At 43.1% G+C, this 25,810-nt stretch overlaps 1 protein-coding gene across 3 annotated transcripts in view; it reads right to left on the bottom strand.

Annotated features, from left to right (window-relative positions):
* Nucleotides 1-1,924: 1,924 nt before the first annotated feature.
* The window catches only part of SMAD9 (SMAD family member 9), a 40,756-nt gene continuing 16,870 nt past the window's right edge, over nucleotides 1,925-25,810 (bottom strand). For all 3 annotated transcript variants that reach the window (XM_015851952.1, XM_015851954.2, XM_015851955.2), the window contains exons 3-7: nucleotides 21,069-21,326; nucleotides 18,256-18,393; nucleotides 16,626-16,847; nucleotides 12,089-12,345; nucleotides 1,925-7,568 (exon numbers count right to left, since the gene is read on the bottom strand). In XM_015851952.1, coding sequence (XP_015707438.1) covers nucleotides 7,425-7,568; nucleotides 12,089-12,345; nucleotides 16,626-16,847; nucleotides 18,256-18,393; nucleotides 21,069-21,326 — 1,019 coding nt within the window. In that variant the 3' untranslated portion in view covers nucleotides 1,925-7,424. The remainder of the gene's footprint in view (nucleotides 7,569-12,088; nucleotides 12,346-16,625; nucleotides 16,848-18,255; nucleotides 18,394-21,068; nucleotides 21,327-25,810) is intronic.

Genomic DNA, 25,810 nt, shown 5'->3' with positions numbered 1-25,810 from the left:
CTGCATTTCTTAGGGACTGATAACTTGGAAAAAGTGCTCAACGTTTCTTTTTACACCAACAGAAGGATAAAAACATACACCCTTTGTGTTTTATGTAACACAATTGCTTCAGCAGATAGTGTGCCCCGGTGGCGCAGTGGTAGGAATGCCACGTTGCAACACCGGAGGCCAGGGTTCGAATCCCCCCTGTGGCGCAAGTGGTAGAAGTACCGCTCTGCTACACAGAGGCTCGAATCCTGGGGGTTGGACTCGATGATCTCTAAGGTCCCTTCCAACCCACACGATACTGTGATACTATGATGATAGGAAGATGTGCTGTACCACTGTCAGAAAGCTGCCTTCTGAAGAAAGGAACATTCTTCTTGCATCAAAACCAACCCAGTGTCAATAACCTGACGTGGAGGGCCATTTAAGGTGAATTTGGGGTTGTGGGTTTTTTCTTCTTGTATATTTCTACATTTTCCAAACATGGGAGCTTCTAGAATGAATGGCGTAACCCACTTTAAAATCTATAGTATACTGAGTTACGTAAGATGGGCCTGGAGTGGCCTCACCCAGTTGGGTTTTGAATATCGCCAGTTGGTTTTACAGCTTCTGGCAGTGGTGTTTGATCACCTTCAAAGCTTTTAAACAAAACAATTGGACGTGTTTTTTTTTTAACTCAATTTAGCACTCATTTCTCCAGCCCATACATCAGTAGTTTGAGTAGGTTATTACAGGGTGTCCCCAGTACAAAAAAGACAGGGATCTATTGGAAAGAGTCCAGCAGAGGGCCACTAAGATGGTGAAGGGCCTGGAGCATCTCCTCTATGAAGAAAGGCGAAGTGAACTGGGTCTGTTTAGCATTGAGAAAAGAAGGCTGAGAGGGGACCTGATCCAGGTCTATAAATAAAAACACTTTGCCCCCAGGTGTGAGGGGCAAAGTGGCGAGGCTGGTCTCTTTTCAGCAGTGTGTGGAGACAGGACAAGGGGAAACGGCCAGAAACTGGAGCATAGGAAGTCCCTCACGAATGTGCACAAGAACTTCTTTACGATGAGGGTGACGGAGCACTGGAACAGGCTGCCCAGGGAGGTGGTGGAATCTCCTTGTCTGGAGATATTCAAGACCCGCCTGGATGCCTACCTGTGTGACGTGTAGGGAGCCTGCTTTGGCAGGGGGGTTGGACTCGATGATCTCTAGAGGTCCCTTCCAACCCTGCCTCCCTTTAGATATCTATAAACACTAATCAGATCCCCTCTCAGTCCTTTCCTAGATTCCTTCCAAATGAGGTTTAACAAAGTGCTTACACTTCTTTTATCCCCCCTAATATTTCCTTAGGGCAGTGACAGAGGCACTGCATGCTTTGGACATTTGCAATTCTTAATGTTATGGCAGGCCTGCATTTCCTAGTTGGTAGCTGAATTCAATATGCCTTGGGGAGCAGCCTGTTCTGCTGCAGCCTGGCAGGTAAGAACCTACTAATGGCCTTTGTTCCCGTGTCAACATGGTTTCATAGACCATCATCTGTTCTTGTTTCTGCTATTGCAGAACATAAATAATGGATTTTAGGAAAATTAAAACCTGACTTGTATGACAAAGAACATTTACCTACATTTTTCCTTCAACCTGCACAACTGCAAATCTATCCGATCAGGTCAGCCTTTTCTCATTTAAGCTGAACCATCCCCTTGAATCTTCAGATCTCCCACAGCAGAAGCTAATGAGGGATGCATATACTTTATACCAGGCAGATTTTATGCCGTTACAATTTTCAATCCGTTGTATGTTTATATATTAACATCTCATTTGCTGGGACGTCCCACTGCTCCTCTTGTATGAATAAAGGCTTTCTAAAAGCTCCAGTTTCCAAAGTCAGGTGGGGACCTACAGCTTTCCGAAGCCAATCGCTTTACAAATAAGAAAACAGGAAGGAAGAAGGCAGAGTTCTTAAATCAGAAATAACTTTATTAACAGTAAAACACAAGACGTGAATAATCCCTTTTACAATAGAATAGTTCCAGCCGAAGAAAATGGAGTGTGTTGAGAAGTGTACTGTTCAAATATCAGGCTAAATAAGTTGACCTCAGGATGCCTCAAATCAGACGCAACAGGAGGAATGCTTGGGAGAACATCCACTTGATTAGCAGTGCTTGTATTTTTGTGTCAGGGCACGGGGCTGATGGGCAGCACTGAGCTGCCCCAACGCTTCAGGCTCCTGAAACTAAGCAGGTCTGAGATTTTTTGTTCTTGAGAGACAAGAGTCCAGGTAGCGTTATTTATGCAGTGATCCGCAATGGTCTTACAGAATCTCACTGTGAATACTACTTACTTTCTTCTAGGTGGTGAAGAAGTTTTGCCTCGACTGTGATGGAAAAGAGAGAGGGCAGAATTGTTCGTAGACAGAAGTGGTACCATTAAATCTTGATGTTTTTCACAGCTCTTTTCTGCACCAGGCTGTGACAGCTACTGCTTTACACAAAAAAACCCACACCTTGCTTAAATCCACCATTATGGCCCCTTGGCTGCACACAACACTGCAGGATTATGGCTTCATTAATCCACACCAAGGCCTTCGCTTTCTTGTCGCATTTCTCAGCCTAATTTAAATCGCAGAGGTGACACTGAAATGATGGATTAAAGTGCTAACACGGACTATAAAATAGCAGCATTCATGGATAATAAAAACACTATGACTGAAGATCTAAAAACTGTTCACAATTGGCTGCAAATGTTCACATTGGCTATACTGGAAGAGTAGCTGACCGGAGGACATAGTGGTTACGTTTGTCTCACAGAAGAGACGTGGCCTGCAATTCAGCCTCATTACCTCTCATAGAATCATAGAATGGCCTGGGTTGAAAAGGACCTGAAAGATTATCTAGTGTCAATCTCCCTGCCACAGGCAGGGTCGCCAACCACTAGACCAAACTGTGCAGGCACCAGCTCTGCAAGCCCAGCCCAGGTGCAAGTGGAGCTGTGCTCTTGGTTGGACTCACACCTCACCTCCCTAGCAGGTATGTGTGACAGCAGTATGGCAATGCAACATGAAGCACACCCAAGCAAGCTGGCTGGGAAGCCCTGTAGTGAAACAGGCAACAGAATTCTGGTCAATCTTGGCCACTCTGGAGCTCCTATGAATAAATGATGGTCACAAACTAAAGGCTGTATCTTATGCTGGTGCATAGTGTGTGCACTAGAGACACTGAGCAATTTCTCTCCACTGAACAAAGACTAAATGCCCACTCAGGCTTTCAGCACCAGAGAAGTCAATAAGGAGCCATGTACTTGAGACCCCTTCGAAGTCTACTAAGGCCTATCAAGTTCCTTGATTTGCATCCAACCAAGGAGCTGACATGTCTGCCTGAGCAGCCTCTGAAGTTTGTGCAGTACTGCTGAAACTTTAGAATTACCCATAGAATTACCCAGGTTGGAAATGACCTTGAAGATCATCAAGTCCAACCGCAGCCTTTGACTTGGAGCACTTACCAGCCAGGGATGCCTGCCAGGAGCAAGGAGGAACACGGGTGAATTAGACAAAGCTGTAGTCACAAATGCCTGATTTGCTCCATTTTAAGAGCTATGTAATGGGATGATGTTTACAATGAGAGACGTTTCCAGTGCTGGTTTTATACTCATGAAACATTAATATCTAACAACTTCGTCCTGCACTGAACTCATGCAGAAATAGCTAAGGGTAAATAAATATGCTTCATCTTGACACTGTCTCCACTAACAGAGAGCTCCTGCCTGTGACAACCAGTTACTGCTGAACGTCTACACAGAGCCATAGAACAATGTAAACTAGAAGGGATCTCCGTGGGGCACCCACTCTCATGCCCTGCTAGAGGCAGAGACCTCTTCAAGGAGGATGCTCAGGCTGTAGGAAGGCTTATCATGGTGCTTGCTGGCTGAGTTCTCTGTAGAGAGGGATCTGAAGGGAAGCAATGCCTGTGCTGCACTTCTGAGTGCTCCAGCCACTGTATTGATTGTCTGTTGCAGTCCAAGGTTTAGACCCAAGCAGAGCAGCAGTGCCATTGGAATGGCTTCAGGCAGCGTAAGACCTACGTCAGACCCCTCTGGATGTGAACAGCACGTTAATGCTGGTGCTGCTGATGAACTGGCAGCAATTAGACAGTCTCTTCTCAACTACTTACTAAGAAAACAAGAGGTCTGAGTACCATGATAGATGTTCTGTATGCCACAGCCTGACCAAACTCCCATCGCTGCCCGCTGATGCACAGTACTTCTCCACAGAAACGTTCAGCGGGGTTTGATGCTGATGGCTCAAAAGACATTAAAAAAAATCTGCCTTCAGCTAAGCAGTCTCCCTGTAAGTGGTTTTAAATCCCTCAGGAAATCCATCTCAAAAGCCTGGGTATTAATGAATGCCTTTGAAGGCTATAAATTGAATACATGGGGTGATGGGTTCGTGAGGACCTTACAGCACATAAGATCTTCCAAAATGGGGAGGCATTACAGAGAAATACAGAGAAATACAAAGGTACTTTGCTGTAAATTAGGAGAAATCTCAATTTTTAATGCAGATTCTAGAGAAGATTCTGAGGGTCTTTCAGCAAATATTTAAATGATTTGACTCATCTTACTGTAGGCATTTAAGTCGGTCAGAAGAAGCACGCTCCAGAAATGCCTGTTTCTTTCTGTTAGGAGGATGGGCACATTAAGGTGACAGCCTTTAATGAGATGCACACATGGAGGCCAAAAGGGCTACCTGTGTGAAGACTGCTGCAAGAGCAGGAATACAGCAAAGGAAAACCTGCTCTGAATTTACCAACTTGCACTTAAACAGCACAGACGCTCACTGAGGAGGCATCATTACCAAGCTGTAACATCACCTCCCCATGGGCTCACCTCACCTCCTTTTGGATGCATCCAGTGTAGCGGTCCATCTCCGACCATGTGTTCGCCTTACACACAGTAGGCAGACAGAAGAACGCTCAGGCTGCAGTGTATCTGATCCACCTGAAAGACCTCGTGATGAGATGAACAATGCCTCAGAAAAACTGCTCCTCTTCACTGTCTGCAATTCTTCCTCTGCAGCATCAGCAGGAAACTGGGGTCTGGAGCTGCCCAAGAGCAGTGCACCTTAGCACAGCCCCCTTTGCTCTCTGGGAGAGAGAAGACAATGCTGGCGATGTCTAGAAGCATCACCTAGGCTTCTCTTTGTGTGAGGAGGGGAGGCAGTTTCAGCCTAAGAGGCAAGGAAGAATTTAGGACAGGGGAGCTGATTTCCCTGTCCTTAGCTGCTAAATAAAAGGGATAAGCAATATGAAAAGGACAACCATGGAAATGGCACAAAAGACACCCTGAAAACAATGGTATCAACAGCTAAATACAGTAACACTGAAGACCAAGGGAGCTGAGGAGAAGGTCTGTTTCCAAACCCATCTTTCTTCATTCTGCTAAGCAGTAAAATGGCACATCTGGGACCTTCATACTGGAATCACCGCCACAGGTCATGCTTTTCCTACTCCACATTGACGGTGTTGATGGCAAATGGTGACAGAACTGAGTTCTTCATATTTATGAACTTACTATAAACCCACAATTCTGATCAAACTTAACAACCATCTGTTCCTCCTGTGCCCTGCCAACACCGGAGGCAGCTGACGGTGTGTTTAGAGGAAGTAACCCCTCTGTTTTATGCATCCTTCTGCTCCGCTCACAGCTGCCACCTTGTAACAGGTATTACATAGCATCTAAAAGACACAGAAAGTCTTTCCAGTGAATATCACTTGCTTTGCATATGTGATGTACCTGAAGATTTCACTTGTTCTCTTGTAGTTAAGCAGTAAATTGTTTAGCACCAGATACTGTGTGAGAAGAAAAGAAATATTACGTAGAACATATTTTTCTCAGTGTAATGCTAGTGTGTGAGATTTGAGAAGTTACCACTCTTGTTGACCCTTAATACAAAGCAGTTTTCAGGGGCGTGTTATGCTTGCAGGGAAATAATCCTTTACCCTTTCAGCAAGGTAAAGGGCACCATCAAAATGTGGTACTGCTTCCCATGGCTCCCCAGTAAAGAACAGCACTTGGAAAGGCTGGCTCTGGGGATGACAGTGCGGACCATAATTCCTCCTGCTTACAGTATCGCAGACAAGGAACTGTTAAGTAATCTTTACACGTAGACTCACTCTTCTCTTGCTTATGGCTTATGCTGCCTCACCATCCTGTGCAGGCAAGGCCACAACACCGCAAATGCTGAAGCCTGTATCCAAGATGAGAAACCATCCGTGCGCATTAACAAAATGCCAGGAGCCCCTCTGCCAAAGCAGGGCACTGCAGTCGGTTTGAGGATCGGCACAGCGCAGGGCCCAGCCTGACTGCCTCTCACCTCCTCCTCACTGTATCTGGTGAGCATGGCCCTTCCCATGCCCGACACAGACTGTCCTGAGCTGAATGATGGTTTCATTTCTCAGTTCTTCGATGCACACTTCATTTCCTTTTCCTGAATCACAGTTCAAGTCCCTTTTAGACGTACCCTCGGTATCAGCACAGTAGTCTAACTACAGATAGTCCTAACTTCAAAACAAACAACATCAATACTGTATAATGGATAGGATTTACATGCCAGATACATATGTAAGCATGTACGTACTTTGCAAAAAAAAAAAAAAAAAAAAAAAGCACTGGAAGTTAATTAGATTTTAAACTTCTAGGCATATACTTCAATTTTTCTTTTTTTTTTTTTCTTAGGAGCTTGTTGCTTTTCAGTGCAGCAGTACCATAAACTACTGTGTTAAGTGTATCAGACTACTCAGATGTGTTCAGAAGGCTCTGATAAGGCGCCAGAGCCAAAGGCATCCCTCCTCAAGGGCTCTCTCCTCCTGCCAAACCCAGGGGTCTCGGCTCCTCACAGGATCTGTTGTCCCACAGCGCTTTGCAGTATGGAGACAGACTGGAATTGCTGTTTAATCCTTCAGTTCACTGGAGAAAAGTCATCTCAATGCTTACATCCTGTGCACCATCCAAAGTCCTCTCTTAGATCTGAAGTTAGGATGTAAAATGAAGAGAAATGGTGCCAATATCTGACTTTTGTTGCCTGCAGAAGGGTGAATTTCACCTACTAGGAACAGCTACAGCCAGGTTTCTGAATCCACGTGAAAGTGCTTCGAACTTGCACCGTTTACTGGCTTGGCTGGGGAATGAAGGTGCTCACGGGAACTGCTTGACACTTTTGCAGGAACTTGGCTTATTTTGAGAACAGATATGCTATACCTGAATTCTTATAATTATTGTACTGGCATCAGAGTAACTAGAAACCACAAAACGTAGCATGAAAAAAAAAATAATAGGAGAGTAGACTATGTATAGATATATTTACAACTGCATACATCTACATATAGAAGCTTCTGTTCACTGGAAATCCTATAAGCCACTGCCTGCAATAGCATCCATCCTAAGGGAATTCTAGAGATGATTTTTAAGAGACAGAAGAGATGGGGTTATGAGGTGAGCCCATCTGTGTCAGAACCTTATCCAGCCATTGCAATGGTCCATGCAGGTGGATCTCGATCCAGCAGGGTGTGCTTGTAACATCTTGGCGATGATACTCTGCTCCCCAGCCCTACAAAAGCACCAGAGGACCAAAAAGTGAGACTTTACAAAACAAAGTACATCAGTAAATGATAAATCCAGTGCTGTTGGTCTAGGATAGCTACAGGTAGCCCACAGCCCAGCTCACCAAGACTTAATGCTCTGTCCTAGGGATAATTTTCTTTAAAAAATGCACTCCTTTTAATGTTTATTACTATCATAGTTACCAGGAACTCTGTACTATTGGATTAAAAATGCCTCTCCACACTTCCAGCTGGCGAGGAATGGCCTGTTTCTGAGTCTGGCTGCCTGCAAACAGCCCACAGGGAATGGTCCCCACTGTTTGCATGCCAAAGACATGGCCAGGAAAGTCTGCCAGGCTCTTGTCTGCACAGACAAAAAGCAGGCCAGGCCCTGTCATAACACTTCAGCAGGACTGGTAATGTTCCTGGGCACTGCTTCATTCATGGGCAGAGATGCACCCTGCACTCTGAAGTTATACGTATTTCTCTAAGTCTTTGGAAACTTCCAGCAACGTTCCCTTGTCCTCTTTACTTTTAATTTAATTAATGCATGTACATTTTCCATAGGTTTTCTATCCTTGAACGTGTCCTCTTTTCCCAAGGGAATTCCTGTCTGTCTGCCACAGGAAATCCTGCAGTAACTTCTCCAGATCTTTATGGGAGACAAGGGATGTGGAGCTTCTGTCAGAAGATGGGCATGTAGTGTAGGCAGGGAGAAAACAGAAACAGGAGTGCCTCACTTCAAGTGGGCACAGTGTCTGCTTGTTAAGCTGGCAGCCATTCTGCCAAGGTTTAAGCTAGATACATTGATTTTAGCCACCTATGTGAATTCCTAAAACAGTGTGATGGGGTTAACAAAGTGTAGCTGGACTCGACCAGGAGCTTTGATGAGCATAGACATACTAAAAAGAAGTCATAACATTCAGCATCCAGCCCCAGAGAGTTACTTCTTGCCTCTTTTCAGCCCAAATGCATTAGCTTTGAGTTGTGATGCTTATGCATAGTACCACTCTCTGTGGTTACAGCAATGCAAAGGAGTCCAAAAGAGAGCACAAAGTCTTACAGTTAACTGGCTGCATCACTGACAAAACAGAGCTCAGATCTCCACAGGTCAACATGCAAATGCAGTCCCACTACAGGATGAGGCTCTTAATTTGTGGGCCTTAATTTGTGTAATAATTTTGGCTTGGAAAGGGGACATGGAGACTGACGCTTGCCTTAATGCTTCCTAAACCTAAGTGTACCTAAAGTGTGGGGTGCTGAATGCTTCAAAGTACTGAGGCTGCTAGAAGCCAGTTCTCTAGAAAACCAACTGGAAAACTAGGATCAACACCACTTAGATGCTGCAAGTGGCCTAGATAAAATCCATTGGTACTTAATGAAGAAAAGAGGTAGAGAACAGATGAAGATGTGAATCTAACAAAGCCCAAAAAGTGCTTTTAATCAAGAAGCATTTTTTTCTGGCCTTCAGGACATTTATCAAGCTAGAAGGTGCCTGTATTCATAGGCGCCTCAGATAAGTGTTCTGGAAATGTTTGTATAAAATGCCACTCTTCAAGTGCTGTCACGCTTCTGACTTTGTTAAGAGTCTTAATTACTCAGCTGCACTGAAGATACATGGCCAAAGGGTAAGTGTCAAAGGAGATGCTGCATCTCATCTGACTAGCAGGATGGAAAACCTATGTAGGAACAGTAATTACAGGTTGCAAACACAACCTGTCTGACTGCGAGCTTGGCAGTCTGTGTAAATGACTGGGCATCTCCCTCTGCTGGCAGTTCCCAAACACTTCCAGCCTCCTTCCTACTGCCCGTGCTGCCTTCCTGGGCTGGGACAGGGGCTGTCAGAGGGTAAAATGCCTTGGAGGAGGACTCCCCTGTGCTCCCACAGATAACAAGGCCTCCCGGGGTGTAGGTCAGCCTCAGGGCCAGCATGAACTCATTGGTGGAGCTTTTCTAAGGATGGAATAAAATGAGAACGACTCACAGAGCTGTGGTGTTGTTTTGCTCCTCAGAATAAGTGGTGAGGTATTGGAACAGGCTGCCCACAGATGTGGTGGAGTCACCGTCACTGGAGGTGTTCAAGAATTGTGCAGGTGTGGCACTGAGGGACATAGCTTAGTGGATATGGTGGTGATGGGTTAATGGTCGGCATAGATGATCTTAGTGGTCTTTTCCAACCTTAATTATTCTATTCTATTTTGTGATTCTGTGGTTTTACCCTCTGGCAGCTCCAGCTCCAGCCTTGTATGGGAGTGTAAGACCAAGCCCTCTGGGTCACCCCCTCATCCCCATAACTTGGAGCAATGTGGGAGAGAGTGCACTGCATTCAGTCCTCAGTTCAGTGGAGAACTTTTGACTCTCGGGTTTGTGCATCAGATGCCTCATCTGTGGAGAAGGGACAACAGCCAACCTTGTTTTGTTGGGTTTATCAGCAGCACCGTGTAGATTGCAATTATTACCTGCTCTTCCTGGTGATACCTGCACATGTGCCTGAGAGTTGACCTCCTCCCAGCTGCTCCATGGGCATGCTAGGGGTATCACAGAGGAGAGGAGCTTCAGTTCCCCTCTCCTCTGTCTCATGTCCTGCCTCCAGACAGTGACACAGTCCTGGCAAGCTTCTCATGATCTGGTGTCTATCCAGATCTTCCTCCCAGCTCAAGCATTTGTGGTGTAGGAGCCTGGGACAGACAACGTGTTCCTCTGCCCACTGCATACCCAATGCTCAAGAGTATTTATGACCCAGAACTGAATACGCCAAGACTCACGCCTTGGAAAATAAACCATTTGAGAAGAATGAGTACAGGAAGGGGTTTTTAAGGGCTAGGAAGAGTCTAGTTGACATTCACACAGCCATGTTCTAAAGGTCATGGGAAAAGGTTCAAAGTAACTCTGTATACCGGTCTTCTGGTGCCTGAGGCTCTATAGTGGCTGCTATTGTTTCAACAAAGCAAGGTGATAATATAGCAGCAGTATTATTTAGTGCATCAGTGCCACCACTTTTTGCTGCCATGTTGGGCTTGGAGGCAGATAACACATCAAAGAGACTGCCCCTGAGCTGCTGAGATAATAGAAATATTGAGTAACTGGCTATACTGCCTTTACAAACAACATGCCCATTCATGTCTTCCATTAAAGAAAAGGCTGCTTGTTGGGTTTCTTGCTTTCTTTTTTTTCCCCTAATGCTTGCGTGTGAACAAGATGTCAGTCCCTTCCCCAGAACAAAGCAGCGCCATGGTCACAGGCATGGAGATTGTGGTTTGGACTCTTAGGAAAAGTTACAGGGCATTCTTAATGCTCTCAGAATTATGCAGAGGGATCCCTAAGGATGACTGGAAAGAATCAGAACCAGAAAGCTGTGCAGGACTCAACTCATCTGCTTTTCAGAATATGGAAGAACTGGGCTAGAGCCTCAAGCAGTTGTGTTATATCTTTGTGAATTCAATTGGCTTGACTCACTCATTTGTTTGGAACCAAATCTGCATGACAAATGGACACACACTCAAGCCACTTCTTTTGGTGTCTAATAGGACCAACTTGCTTCTAATGGTGCACCTTCCCTAGTTCGCAGGCTGAACACTGTTGCCAGCTCTTCCCAGCAGCACTACGGGAAGTCACAGTCTAGTACATCCGTAGTCTTGAAGCATACACTATTCTCCAAGGTTTAAGTGCTACAACAGACACCAAAGTAAATCCTAAATACTAAAAAGGGTCAAGAGTAAAAAGAGTAAAAAGGGTCAAGAGTCCAGTAAGAAGGCCATTCAGAAGATTCAAGAAACTCCCACAAAGACCAATACATTGCACACAGAGCAATCACATTGCAAAGTTCAGATTTCAAAGACATGGAAACAGCAAAGGCTTTGGTTGCCTACTATCTCTTCTAATCAGGGGAAGATCAGCTGTTCTTTTGGGCATTGTATGCTGCTCACAAGAAGCTCTTCCCCTTCTGTTTGTGCAACTGCCAGTGTGAATGCCATCAGGAATTAAGATAATCTCGAGGCAGGGATCAGACAGGTGGCAAACAGTGACAATTCCCAACAAGTTCAGTGGGAGGACCTAGTATTTCTTGACTGACCACATATTATGTGAGTTTATAGTAATGGTGAGACTGTAAATTTGTCTAGAGACATGAAGACATTTTTTCAGATGTGTGGCTCTATCAAACTCAATTGCAAAGCCGTAACAATGGGAGAGATCACAACTGCCTAAGTGCTATGGTGGCTAAGCCCACCCAAGCTGAACTCCTTATGGGGGAACACCACCATTCAGTCTCTACTTGTTTTTCGTATGAATCCGTGATATATTTTATTTCTGGAGTCCATGAAGTTCTTAGGTTGATCATAGAATTTACTGATTTTAGCACCTACCAGTTTAAGGCAACACTGGAGAACAAGAAGTCTGGATTGCAATTTGCAGCTTGCATGCCTATCCCTACTTGGGAAGGATTTGATATGGTCTAGTTTTGCACTAAAGCTAGCAAGTGATGGGATTCTCCTTTTCATAAGGGCAAGAGAAAACAAAGAAGCCTTACTTTAACAAAGCTCATTCGAATCGTGCACATCTTCGTCAGCTCATATACCACTTCAAAACCATGATTGACTGATTGGGCAAGCAGCTGGGCGAAGAGCTGGTTGTTGAAGATCTTGAGGCTGCAGCCACTGGGGATCTTGCAGACAGTGGCTGGGTGGAAACCGTGGTGATAGTTGCAGTTACGACTTTGCACAAAAATACTGCTGTCACTGAGGCATTCAGCATACACTTCCCCACCAACATAATAAAGATGAACGCCTAGAAAGAGAAAACAAGACAGATATTATTTCTCCATTGTTCACAACGCATTTTATATCTGTAACTTGGTTTGGCTCTGTGAATTCTTTAACTGTTTAACTGGCGTGGGCATGTAAGCCTACATCACTACAGGAACTTAGCGCCATTTAAAGGACAGAAAACTTTGTCTGTATCCCTATGTCTGTACAAGGGACCCATCAGCATTAAGAAAACAGTATTTCAAGGCATGAGTATAGGAGTAAAATTCTTTTGCTCCCAGTTAAGACTGGTTTACTTCTTTAATTCAATAGCATTGTACTTCATGACACACACATGCACATACACACACACAAATGCCAAACATATGCCAGCCATATTAAAGTATGGATCAAATCTGTTGAAGAACTGACAAATCTGTTACACATTACACATCCAACTCTGTTTTCACCACTGAGCACATGCATGCTGACCAGGACCCACTTCATTGCACGCTATGCTTTACTATAAGGTCTTGCCACACACCGTTCAAACACACATGGTGTGCACTTAAAGAAGTCATACAGAACCATGTGTTTACATTTGCACGATCCTGACTTACTCACCAAATCCTTCCTGTTAAAAGCAAACTTTAGCAAGAAAACGGTTGATCAAGTGAACTTCTCAGTGTCCAAGTGACTTACCAACATAAACTCTCAATCTTTTACTATGTCTTGGAAAAAGGAAGATGGAAGCACTTCCACCCATTCAAGGACTCTTATCCACCCAGGGTGTCTGCTTGCATGAAAATATATATAAACTGGTGTAAGCATTTTTCTCTAATCTGATAGATGAGAGGCACTGTCACCAGTGGATTCACTCCATCCACCACAGAGTGCAGGTTCACAGCCAACTCAAAATGATGGAAGTCTGTGCTGGTGCAGTAAAGGCTTGCTCTTCCCCTACCCTTACTACTTCTACCTGCCTTCAAGCTGCAGCAGTGTCTGGAGACCAGGCAGACACCCAGGTCAGGGAACTGAACCCAATGGAAACCAATAAACGTAAAAACAAACAGAACAAAACAACAACAAAGATCTATTTGCAATAAGATCTTCTTGAGTGCCAGCATGGCAACGAGGAACTAGACAAGTTAAATGAGAGCATGAAACCACACCCTGAAAGGGACCGAGTCATCCTGTGAAGACACCTAGACGTTCGACCTTCCCATGGCTAGATTAGGGAAGATTAACCTCTCCCATGAGCAAGAGAGGTGGAAGAACTCTGTTCTTTATTCTCATAAAAACCACCACTAAATAAAAATAAAATTCTCCTTTCTACTCCCAGAGATGGCATTCACACCTTTACATACAAATGTTCACAGAGTCTAAGTGTAATATCTGCAAAGCTAGTGATAACTTTGCTTTATTAATTCAGTTGTAATTTGCTTTATTCCTGTTTTCTTTCGTACAAAAATGACTGGCTACATATTCCCAGTCTCTGTTCCTGATTCTGTGGTCGTGACAGCAAGGGACAGAGGCACATCCTTAAAATAAAAACAGCCTCTGAAGAGGAGTGGGAAAGGCTTGGGGAAAAGCAGGTTGAGTGGGAAAAGGATCTGGGAAAAATACACTCTCCCAGAGACTTCCAGTGTGACTCAGACAAGAACCTTAGTCTGTCTTCAAGCCATCACTTGAATTCTACTTCTATGCATCCATGAGATCTCAAATTAAATGTGAGTGGCAGGGGGTGTGGCTCACAGCACAAGCTGGTGCTTCACTGAGAACACAGGTGAGACCACAGCTCCATTAGACCGACCAGTCAGAAGCTTCAGTCCAGATGCAGGCTGAGATGCACTTTGTCACTGCTATGATTTTACCAGTGTCTCCTTTCCATTCTTTAGAAGGGGGATGAAAAGGAAGGACATAGATACTAAAATTATAAAGGTCTTGGCTGACACTGACGGGGTCCAGGTAAATTCCTGAAATATACTGAGAACACAGGGAAGGAAGGGAAGAATAAGGGCACCTCCTTCAGGTGTGACGACTGCTTTAGGGCGACTGCACTTCTTGGTGCTAAAGTGCAAAGCTTTAAAGGCTGACTTTTCACACTGAATACCCAACTTCTGAAAAAAAAAAGAAGAAAAAGAAGAAAAAAAAGAATGCTTTCAAAGGCATTATCCAAACTACAATAACAAAAACACCAGAGTCTCTTTTGAAAGTGGTTCTAATTTTCTTTTTCCTTGTGGACTCTTAAAAAGCAATAAATACAGCAGTAATGAAATGTTTGTGAATATTTCCATGCTTCTGCTATTCACTCACTGGAGACAAGCACCCTGAAGAAGCCAACCAAGCTGAATGCATATTTATAAAAGATTAAATTCAAGGTCCATGTGTTTTAGCGGGATTTCATTGCCCTCTGCAGAAACTGGAGATTCAGCAGCTTCCGAGCATCCACTTCTTTTTGACGCTCTGATCAGGAGTCTCTTTTTGTCCTTGAAGTCTGACTGCTGAAACAGGTCCAATTGCTAGTAGATGTTGCATTGTGTTCTGGATTGTTTTTAGCTTTGATGTGGTATTTCCAGGAAACTGTTTCACGCTGATACACTAGATGACAATTCAATCGTGTATCCTTATCCTACTGAGCTAATCTTGTTTACTCACTCTTTTTTCTCCCTTGTTAGCATGTGACAATTGTATCAATTTCAGCAGCTTTCATCTGTCCAGTGTGCCTTTGAACTACACACTTTTAGAGTTGCTCTGCGCTCTTTGCAGGCCTGTACTGGTGCAACTTCTATTCCACTTAAACGTGGGGTTTTTTAAGATTTGCATAAACAGAGAATATTAGCATTAAGGATCTCAGATATACTAAGCTCCTCTCTAAGCAACCTGCTCCCTTCCCTTGGGCAGATTCCTAGTGTAAGACTTAAAAGAACTTTTAATCAATGAAGACACATCTTCAGATTTGAAAGGACATAGACTATTAGCATTTACCTCATATTCATCCTGTTCTGTCTCTTTGTATTCTGGGGCAGAAATTCACAGGCTTTAAGATCCTCAAATAACAGCTCTGACTGGGATTTTTTGTTGTTCTTTTAAGGCCAGGCTCAGCTTTGATCTATTTGACAGCTTATGCTGGTAGAGAAGCTTTGCCCCGTTTTCTGACTAAGTTAAATCTAGATGTACGATTCATTTCCACTGAGAAAGACGCTTGTAGCATCACACCCCCTTCACACAGTACATCTGTAACACAGGTACTTTTTTTTCTTCTGGAGAAAAGTGTGAGAGCTGAGTACAACATCTTTCAGCCTTCAGATTCACTGTTGTTTGTAAAAACTATGTCACATTTGTCTCAGACCTTCCTCATAATCAATCATTCAACACCAGGCTATCAAGAGTCAATTAAAATATTGCTCTAGGCCTGGGAAATGAGGTGAGGTTGACAAGATAATAGGAGTGAAACAATTAAGAGTTAATTAGCCCAGTAGGGAATCCATTCCCAGGAAGCTACTGGTGAGAGGCTGGATGGGCAAGATAATGAATCTAGACTGGATCTACTAGAAGAGGCAAAGCTCCATTTGCAGAGAAGTGGCCAGTGCAGGGCTTCTGTCTCACTGCCACAAACAGCAATAAATACTGCTAGAATATCAAGCCCTACCCTACCCTAGCAACCTGGGATGGAGTGAGTGTGGCCATGTGTATCCAGGTGTGGCCTCATCCTGCTTGTCACCAATAGCAGATGATCTTGTCTGCACAGGATATGCATACTCCAGAAGTGAAGCATAAAAGGAGAACTGCTGGAGGCAGAGCCCAAGACTTCATTTTACTAGTGAGAAGTTGACATGGCAGGGAATCAGATTGGACTGATTTCCTTACATTGCTAGGGGAAAAAAATCTATAAAGGCAACTCTCGTAGAGTTCTTCCACTAAATAACTCAACTGCTAAGTGTTTCATCCATCTCCCTTTGTTATTTGGTGGTAGAAGAACCAGCCCTGAGGCACCAGCAATTATCCTTTTAGTGGCATTTCAATGGCAATATTCCCAGTTGCCAGAAGCTCTAATAAATAAAATGAAAATACATACTGCTAAATTAGAACTTACAACTATAAACAACATTTTTCTCTTTGCTGGCCAAGTAAATAGCTTTTGTAAGGAGATACTCTGCTGATTGTTACTCAGACAGAAAAGAATCAACTCCTTCTGTTTCAGAAGTAATCTCAGCTTTGGTTTTAAGACAAGCACATCTGACAAATCACCTAGAATTGTTAATGCAGTGTACGGTTCTTCCGAGATCTGAATATTCCAAAGGAGAAAGAATTTGCTCTTACCTTTTCCTATGTGCCTTCTGGTGTTTTCTATAGTAGAATTGCGGTTTACATTTGACAGCAGTCCCAGGCAGAACCTGTTTTTGTTATTCGAGGGATCTGTAAATCCATCTATAAGGATACTTCGAGAGGAAGCCTGGAAAGTCTCTCCTACCCTGTTGTTGAGTTCATAGTAGGCAACTGAGCACCAGTGTTGTGGTTCCTCATAGCAAACAGGCCGAAAATCTGCAGGAAACAAAATGAATTAGATGCTGGGGTCTTAGTAACATTTTTTCAGACAATCGTTCTCTGTCTCTTTTCCTCCCTTCTGTCTCTTCAACACCCCCAGCTCTTCATCTGAACAGTCATTTATGTCACATAATCTCAACAGCAGCTTCTGCTTCTTAATGTTACTACCAAACTCCCAAAAGTGCAAGGGCTGGTGCACCAGGTTAGTTAACTATGAGCCTTTGAGGAGTCCTACTTGTTCTTAAAAAAATGGGAACCCTACTGCATTAAATTAAGCACATTTCTTGATGAACTGAGGACCAGTCTCTACACTGAAAACAGTACGGGATACATCCACCCTGCACACCAGCAGGAGCTAGTGATGACAGATGGGCTCAAAGTAAGTCAAAACTGATGCAGGCCTTAAGTCTAGTACCAAGTGCTGGAGTTCAGAAGTAATCATTTCCTCCCCTCCACCTCCACTTTCTTAGCACGCTTTGAGGCCTTCCACTTCCATGTGGGTGGGTCTGTAAGTAGAAATGTCATCAAGGTCACTTCTTTCAGATCTACCCCTACCCAGGTTTTCTAACACAGAGACAGAAAAAGACTCAAAAACATAAGAGACTCTCTGAACCCTCACTTGTCGTACAGGAATTATTGGGAAACTTTATCCTGCTTGCCTACCACAGGTATATGAGACCTCCTGCCCCAGAGCACCTTTGCCCATAACCTCTAGTAAACTTCCAACCAAGATTCATGAGGGCTGTGATCAGGGAAGGTAAATTATGCTTAGGAGGTTAAAGTCTCAATAATTTATTTAAAAATATTGGTGTCTGATAGCTAGTAATTACCTAGCCATTCTGTGTACTCATCTGTTATTAACACTACCAACCTCAACTTCCTTCTCCTCCAGTTCTGATACAGACATGTTCCTCACTGTTCCAGAAAGCTGTGCTTCACTAGAATGTCCTTTTATATTCCAGCCAGCCAGTAATGTAACATTAATGCAAAGAAGGTAATAAGAAAGTTTCCAAACATAAGACTTTAAAGTACATGGAACCTAGAATTGATGGTGATAAAAAAGAACATTTTTATTTAGATAATGTTCTTTTGTGTTGTATTACTCCCCATCCTTGATTTCATATCTTTGTGTTTACAAAGTAGATAACAGAGTTTGCTTTTATTAACAACTTTCTAACTGTAGTAGTTCACAGCTTCAAGTAGGGTCTAATCTCTCTAACTTCACATGTTAGTCACTGAATTCTTAGATCATCTTATTCTCATAGATAATGGATGGATTTAATACACAGCCTAACCCTCAAAGCTGTCTGAAACCTATTATAACAGATCACTGAACAATGTTGTTCAAATACTACTTTATTGCTTAACAATTTTTCTTTGAAAAACAGTATAAATAGTTACTTACTTTCAGCTTCTCCATCGGCAGATTTACCTCCGTTGGGCAAAGACAGTACTAGTTGGCTTTCAGCTATTGCATCCATTGACCGCCCATTGTGGCTTCCTGGAGTTTCTCTTGCGTGGTAGGGTGGGGGCGGAGTTTCCACTATTAGAGAGAAGGAAAGAAAGGAAAGAAGAAAGGACATCTAAATCAATACCTTGGTAAATTCTACCCAGCCTTTCCTAGTGAGTACATATACTTCTTCTTCGGCACTGTTTAGCTACAGAAGGGTTTGAAACAAAGCACAAATCTGAATCTGATCTCAGCCTCCAAAGTAAGACCATCACATGTTCAGGAGGAATGGTAAGGAAGGGCAGTCACGTTGGATTCTGTACACTTGACTGAAGGAGGGACAGTCAGAGGATGGCCACAGGCTCAGACCACCATCATGACAAGTTTTCTGATAGTAAGAGCTGTTACACTGAGAAAGCAAAGCTGTTTGATCCTTTGGTTCCAGGCTTCTCTCCTAAATGTTAAAATCCTTGCAGAGGATGATTTAACAGCAGAAACTAACTTTAATTTCCCCTCAGGAAGAAAGTTCTCTTTCTTCACAGACTATAAAGAAAGCCTGTGGAAAGTTTTTTATTCTAAAGTGAGACTTGGCAAAACTCCCTCCAGATTTGTCCTTTTTACTTCTGTCCTAGCTATATGATATTCCATTGTATAGCAGTGAATGAAGAAAAAGTACCAACCCACAACGTGCCTAGCTCCTGGTTTGTTTCCTTCATGTCATAGTAAGATAGAAAATGGAAGGTGGATTCTCAAGGACAGTAGGCTTTAGAAAGCCAAAGAAAAAGTGATTTTGTTTTTACATAAGAAAATATCAGTGTTAAACATTCAGTGTTAAACACAAACTTTGACCACAAACTTCATGGGCCTATGTGTAAGTTACAGTGATAACTGAACTTTTATGGCTATGTGTCTCTTTAAGAAGTTTATCCCAGTTTCAGGCTGAAGTTTCCACTTGTGTATGGGCCGTTGGTTGGCCCTTGAGACAACACAAATTCACCCAGAGTGGATAAATGTGGCCTGTCTCATAAGATAACCACTGAACCTTCCAAGTACATATTGCACAGTAGTGTTATTAATTATTCTATTTAAGTAGTATTCATGAGATAGGAATCTCATACACTACACAATAACCATCCCACAAAAATGCAGCACGCTAAAATAGTAAAACAAAATAAAGAAGCAATGGAAGATGATAACGTTAAGTTACAGAAAGGAAATAATGAGGTTATACAAGTATTTTTGCTGTCTACACTTCACCTACTCACTATAAGTGTTCCATATGCTCACTTTATACACGATGCATCTCAGCAACTCTAAATATATACCACAAGACAAAATAAATCTTATTCTAGGAGTGCCTATTTTTCTCTACTGACTGCAGAGCAGAGAGCAAATAAACAATTGCATCAGATGTAGAAATTTGCATTGCTGACATCTCTGTTTGGTGTCACCAATCCCACTCAAGGTTCCTGATACAATCCTAGTTTGCTTTAGATAGTTGTTCAGCCCTGATTGTTATACAGGCAAATGATGTTTATCAGCATTCCCGGGGCTGTGATATGATGAAGTTCCAGCTGAGCCACTTACATTTTTAAGTAGCTTTGCAAGGTCCCAAGTTCAGTTAAATTACGCGAGTCAGAGCCATTATATACTTTGCAATGGTCCTGATTTACCTGTCAGGACCAGCTCCACTAAATCAAGCCTGGTTACAGTGAGGTGAAAGAAAGAAATGGGAGAAGACAAACAAGTCCTACTGCTTGTGAACATGCTTGGATGTTGCTAAGTGTGAGTTAATCTGAACTACAGATCTAGAGAAGAAATGAACAACAATTAATTGAATGTACAAGGAAGAGAAAACATGTTAAAAGTGTCCGGCTTAAAAGGAAGTTCAAATACTACAAATACCTTGTAAAACTAAACATCTTTCTTGTACTTAAAAACACAATTGGCATATCATTAAATGTATGAATTCGAATACTTTGTAGTTGATATATTAAAACATTAATCTGCAGGATTCTGACCTGAATTCATCCTTTTGAAAAAGCTGAGTTCACTGATATTATTTCAGAGTGACAACAAAGTGCAGAAGTGAAACTGCTTTGATATTAAAGCTAGCTCTCAGCTGTGTTGTATGATACCTTCTTGGTATATTTAGTTTAATTTTCAGTAATTAGAGGAGTACCAGGTACGGAGTTCAAAACACAAACGACCTGAATGACTTAACCCTGTTGAGTATAGAATTGTCAAGCAGATGAAACATATTCCAAATCCATGGGAATTTGCCTATTGGCTTCACCAAGTTTTGGACTGAATTATTAAACAACTTACTGAAGTTTATAGTCAATGGGATCATCATGTATTAAAAAATATAAATTTCCCCATTTTCTTCTGTCTCTCGTGTGGAGTTTATAAAGGTCTCATCCTCACCACTTCTGTTAAAGGTGCCTAACTTGGGTAAGCAGCCCTGGGCAGAAGGTGTCTTGGCACACCTAATCCTGAACTCTTCCACTACAGTAATCATGAAAGTTCATTCATGCATTCTAGGAGTGGAATGATTACAGCTCTTTCTTAGCTCCTTGGGTAGCCATCAGAAGCACTGGGAGACAATACTAAGAAATGGTCCCAAGAAATCCCATTCTAAATCCACCCTGTACAACATTTCAGTTTGCAGCTACAGCCTGGGGGGAGAACAGAAAATTGGCTCCTGATCCCAAGCCCTAGCAAGAACTTTGACTGCCTCAGATGGAATTTCTGAAGCTCATTCTTACCCGTAAGCTGATATGGACTTCCTGGTCCAGAAGAGCTTCCTGGTGAGTTGGGGTAGCTGATGCTGTTAGGCGACTGGGAGAACATGTGGCTGGGTGATGGTGGAAAAGGGGTGCATGGAGGATGCTGGAAAGAATCAGGATAGGTGGCATTGTGAGGCATCAGTGGCTCACTGTGCAGAGAAGTGTTTCGAAACTTGGCGAGAAGGCTGAGGTGAGGGTTGAACTCGCTGTGTCTTGGAACAAGTACAGGTGGTAGGACTGAAAATAAAAACAAGAACAGAAAAAATCTGTTCAGAATTGCACTCTTGAAAGTGTATCTCTTTGTCAGTAAATAAAGAACTGTATTCCTTGCTACCTATATCAATCTGTATATACAAGTCATTGAGTAGCAACAAATCTGTCCAAAACCAAGAATCAGAACCAGATATCTGACCATCTTCCAAGATTTACAACCAGTTTCCACATATGCATGCGCAAAATAAGGTGTCATTCCTAATGTAAGCAAGGTACCATAAAATTCGCATGTACAGCATGTGCACAAAGCCTTCTTACAGAAATGCAAATGGCATATTTCTCCTTCCCAAAATTAACTCTCTCTTCCTTCCTGAAATGATGACTAAATCAGGGGTTTGCTAAGTATTATCATCAGTTTTTTCCAAAATCAAAGCCAAGCTTAATAACAATTAACAGTGCTCAGCAATACAATGCATTATTTTACCACCAGATTGGCAAACAGAAGCACAAACCAGAAGCTAAACACTATATTTAAAAGGTTTTCAGGTACTTGAAAATGCTGCCAGCCAGACAGTGGGATTTTTAAAAGGAATTATAAATGGCAATAGAAATATTGCAGCAATATTAATCTAGTTCTTGCAATATAGTTAGAAAAGATCTAGCATGAAGAGATAAGTGTAAATAGTTGATAGTTAAGACATGAAAAATGCAAGAAAACTGAAATTCAAATTCATCCATGCAAAAACTGGTCTACTAGAAGAAATAATCCTTCCTCACCAGGCCCCTTCACTTACCTCTTATACTGTCAGTACTGTAACAGTATTACTGCACTGAGAAACCCAAAGTTCACCCAAGTGGTTTTCGATTTCCAGTGTTGACTTACCAGGAATAAGAGCAGAAGTAGAGTCAAAGAACTTCTACAGACAGTACAATCTGAGTTACTTACAAAGATGTTGCCCCGAGACTGGAACACAAAGAAGCTTGCTAAATATTTCTGCATATGGGAGTTCAAGTTTAGGTTTTGACTGGGTCCCTCTGTAGTTGGTGTGGGGGGAATAGCACCTACAAGGTGCAATTCATGTAGTCCGAGAGTTCCCTTAGTCACTAGCTCACTTAGCACCTGATTGTCTTTGCTAAGCCCTTAAACATAGGCATGGGGAGTGAATCCCCAAGATCTAAATGCCACAAAAGAAGATATCCGCCATCTGCTCTATTGTGACAAGGATGAATTGTCCCAACAACTGGAACAATCCAGTGAGCTCATATTGATTGACCTGGTGTCTAGAGTTCCTCTGGCCTAAAACCTAGCAGCAAGTAATCCTTCAGTCTCTCCTTACTAACTTACGGAAAAGGATAGAGATGTGCACTTTTAGTTATAAATGCTGACACAAATATATTGTTTGAACATGTTTTAACATATTGTTTAGGCCCAAAAGCTCTGTCAAGGTAAGGCTAATTCTTTTTAGGTAGCTAGCACCTTCTAATTACAGTGAGCTTTCATTTATACAGTGTAATGAAAGAGTGGAATAATTGCTACAAAGCAAATAATACAGAAATAATGCAAAACGTGTGCATGAGAAGGGATGCATTCCTTAGAGATCAATGTACCACACCACTGGCTGAGCTGGGGCAGTGGAAACAGAAAGGCCCATGACACGTGTCCAGCTCCTTGTGGCACCATGCTGCTGCAGGGCTAAGCCACGCTCCTGTCCCACTACTGGCACACACCATTTGGGCCCTGACAGTCACCAATGAACTGCCACTTATCTGCGTGAGGATGTTTTTGTTGCCTTTTGGTGCAGAAAGCTATTTCTGCCTCTTCACTTCTCCCTCATGTTTTAGAGGACTCATTCAGGAAATACAGGCATTCACATCTCAGCCTGTTACTCCTTCATAGACACTGGAGAGAAACAGACTCCTTCTGTACTTGATTCTTTTGCTCTTTACAGAGACAAGGCACTACCACCACTGCAGATGTGGTTGTGGTCAGTTAAATCCCTCCCAATTCATCATCCTGAAAGCAGCTCCAGGCTGTGAAAGCAGCTCCAGGCTGTGAGAACAGCTCCAGGCTGTGAGCTGCTGCTTCTGGAGTTCCCCCTTGCTGCTCCATGGAACTGATGTGATGCTTGCCAGCTTCACTGCTGCCTGGCCAGCTCTGACCAGTAGCCATAGAAAACTATGGGGATCCCTTTGCACCCAGCAGTGGTGCTGAGTAAGGCTGTGCAGGGCTGGGGGGCAGGCACCTCACTGCAGGCCCCACTGCTAGGAAAGTAATTTAGTCCAACCCTGTGAGAACTCAGCACGACTCCTTTTCTAAATGAAAGCTGAGAACTGAGATGTGTCAACAGCACTTGCCAGGGAAAGCCTTTGACTTGCCCTGAGTGAGTCAGCAAGAGGAATTTTCTAGCCTTGCAAGGCCTTGAACTCATTCCCAGCTCTGACCAGGCTACTCTTTTAATTTCAGCGCTGCTGCACAGTTTTTGCCACCTCAGTCAGTCTTTCCACTGGCTGCCCAGAGGGCTAAAGCTTCTGTGGTGGTGACGAATACAGAGGTTTTTTTGTTTGTGGCTAAAAAAAATCCCTTAAGGGCTCCGTTCTTGTTCTTTTGGTAGCAGATGCTGTTCTCCAAGGCTCAACAGTCTTGAAGGAACTGCAACCAGAGGCATGAAACTGAGTGATCGAGTGCACCAGGTCTTCACAATTGAATTGCATTGCCACCACTGTGTGGGATCTATCTCCTTTATGCTAGGTAGCCTAAGTCCTAGCTGTGCTGTCAAGTTGCACAAATAGAGGAAATAATTGTGGTTTGTTGTTGTAGTGGTTTTTTTGTTTGTTTATTTTTCTAAATGGCACCAGTTGCTCAGCAGACCTGCAAAGAGGAGCTCCACTGGAGACACTTGCAGTAGCAAGGAATGCTACACACAATCCAGGCACTGCTGGTCAACACAGACTATGATGTGTCTGGGTTAGTATGAGGACACAAGCTGCTCTCTGATAACATAGGCCTAGGAATCTGCCAGGTCACAAGAGAAAGAGCAAGTCCCTCGCCCATGCTGAATAAAAGTTAATGGATCAGGCCACAGAGTTGTTGATTCAGTGAGACAGATTAGAATAATGAAAGTGAGCCCCAAAAGGATGGACATTTGTGTTAAAATAATACTGGCTTCTGGAGTGTAAAGAAATGTACTGCTAAATCACTAACAGGTGGATTCTGTAACTCAAGAGGATGAGGTTCAGAGAATCCTATATAACCCTAAGTTTTCTGACAGCCTAGATATAGAAGATTTCCTTTAGCTAAAAGAAGCCACTTATTTGAACAGACTGGCACCTGGATCAATTGCTCCCAGCCTATTTTGTGGTGACCCCCCTGCTACCATTTCCCCATCAAGCTCATTTCTTCTCTTCCTTCAACCCTATCTCTTCACAGCACTGCTTTCTGACTGCAGGTCAGAGCTACATTACTACCACTTGCAGTGCTTCAAGTTATTTCTCCTGCTGCTGCCCCAGCACATTTGAGTAGGTTATGCTCCTTGCTGCTCCTCATTTTTATCAGGGAGGTAACTCTCTTGGGAGCCTCAGCGTCTCAGCTGTCCCCAAGAAAAGTGTGACAGGGTGGAATATAAGAACAGCTCCTCGATCCTGTAGCAAACAACACAGCACGAGTCTTTCCAGCTGTGCTTTTCCCCCCCCAAAAGAAGGTGGTCATGTCCAACTTTCCCAAAAGCACCTTATGTGGACTGAGCCCTGCACCCTGAGAATCACTAATATGTGATAGTCTGCACAAATCACAGCTGTGCCGCGGAGCAATTCTCAGTCTGTAGCCTAGCCATGTTTCAGTTACTAGTATAGACATAGCCAGCCTGCATTTAGCCAGTCAGGCTAAATAATAGGGACATATCCACAGCTGAAGCCAGAGCTTCATGACTGGAGGAAGTTCTGGAAGCCATTTAGCAGCTGCTGGTTAACATAGAATTTGTACTAGCTATCTGTACTATTTGTAACTAGCTGCTGGTTACTAGCCTTTATAGAACAGATCAGAAGACAAGAGTTTAAAACAGACCTGTACAGAGCTGTCAGCAACTGCACTGAGGAGTCTCCATTAACTACACCAGAGGTACAACAAAAGAAATGAGAAAGCACCAGAGACTACAGCCTTAGCAGAGAAAGATACACAAAATGGGATATTTTATGAGCATCTTTTCTTAGATTCTTGCAGAGTTTACTTTAGAAAGGCAGAAGATCGGCTCTTTCCACTGAAAACTGTTGACAACATGCACTACTCCCTGCAGCTGCAAAATTTTTAGTCCTGACAATGTTTACAGCGGTTCAGATGTAACTTCAAAATGACAGCTCTGCTGGTGTGGAAGGACTATAAGGAAGGGGAACAGCCCCATTCAACAAATGTTAACAAATGTCTTTCCCTTATTATATCTGCAAGAAAAGAAACATCCCACAATTCGCTTATCTGATGCTAATGTCACCTCAGAGTAAAGTTCATGCCAGACAAA

The sequence above is a fragment of the Coturnix japonica genome, chromosome 1 (assembly GCF_001577835.2).
Source record: "Coturnix japonica isolate 7356 chromosome 1, Coturnix japonica 2.1, whole genome shotgun sequence".
Classification (NCBI taxonomy): Eukaryota; Metazoa; Chordata; class Aves; order Galliformes; family Phasianidae; genus Coturnix; species Coturnix japonica.
The sequence above is the reverse complement of the archived record's forward strand: the minus strand, read 5'-3'. Positions and strand labels throughout refer to the sequence as shown.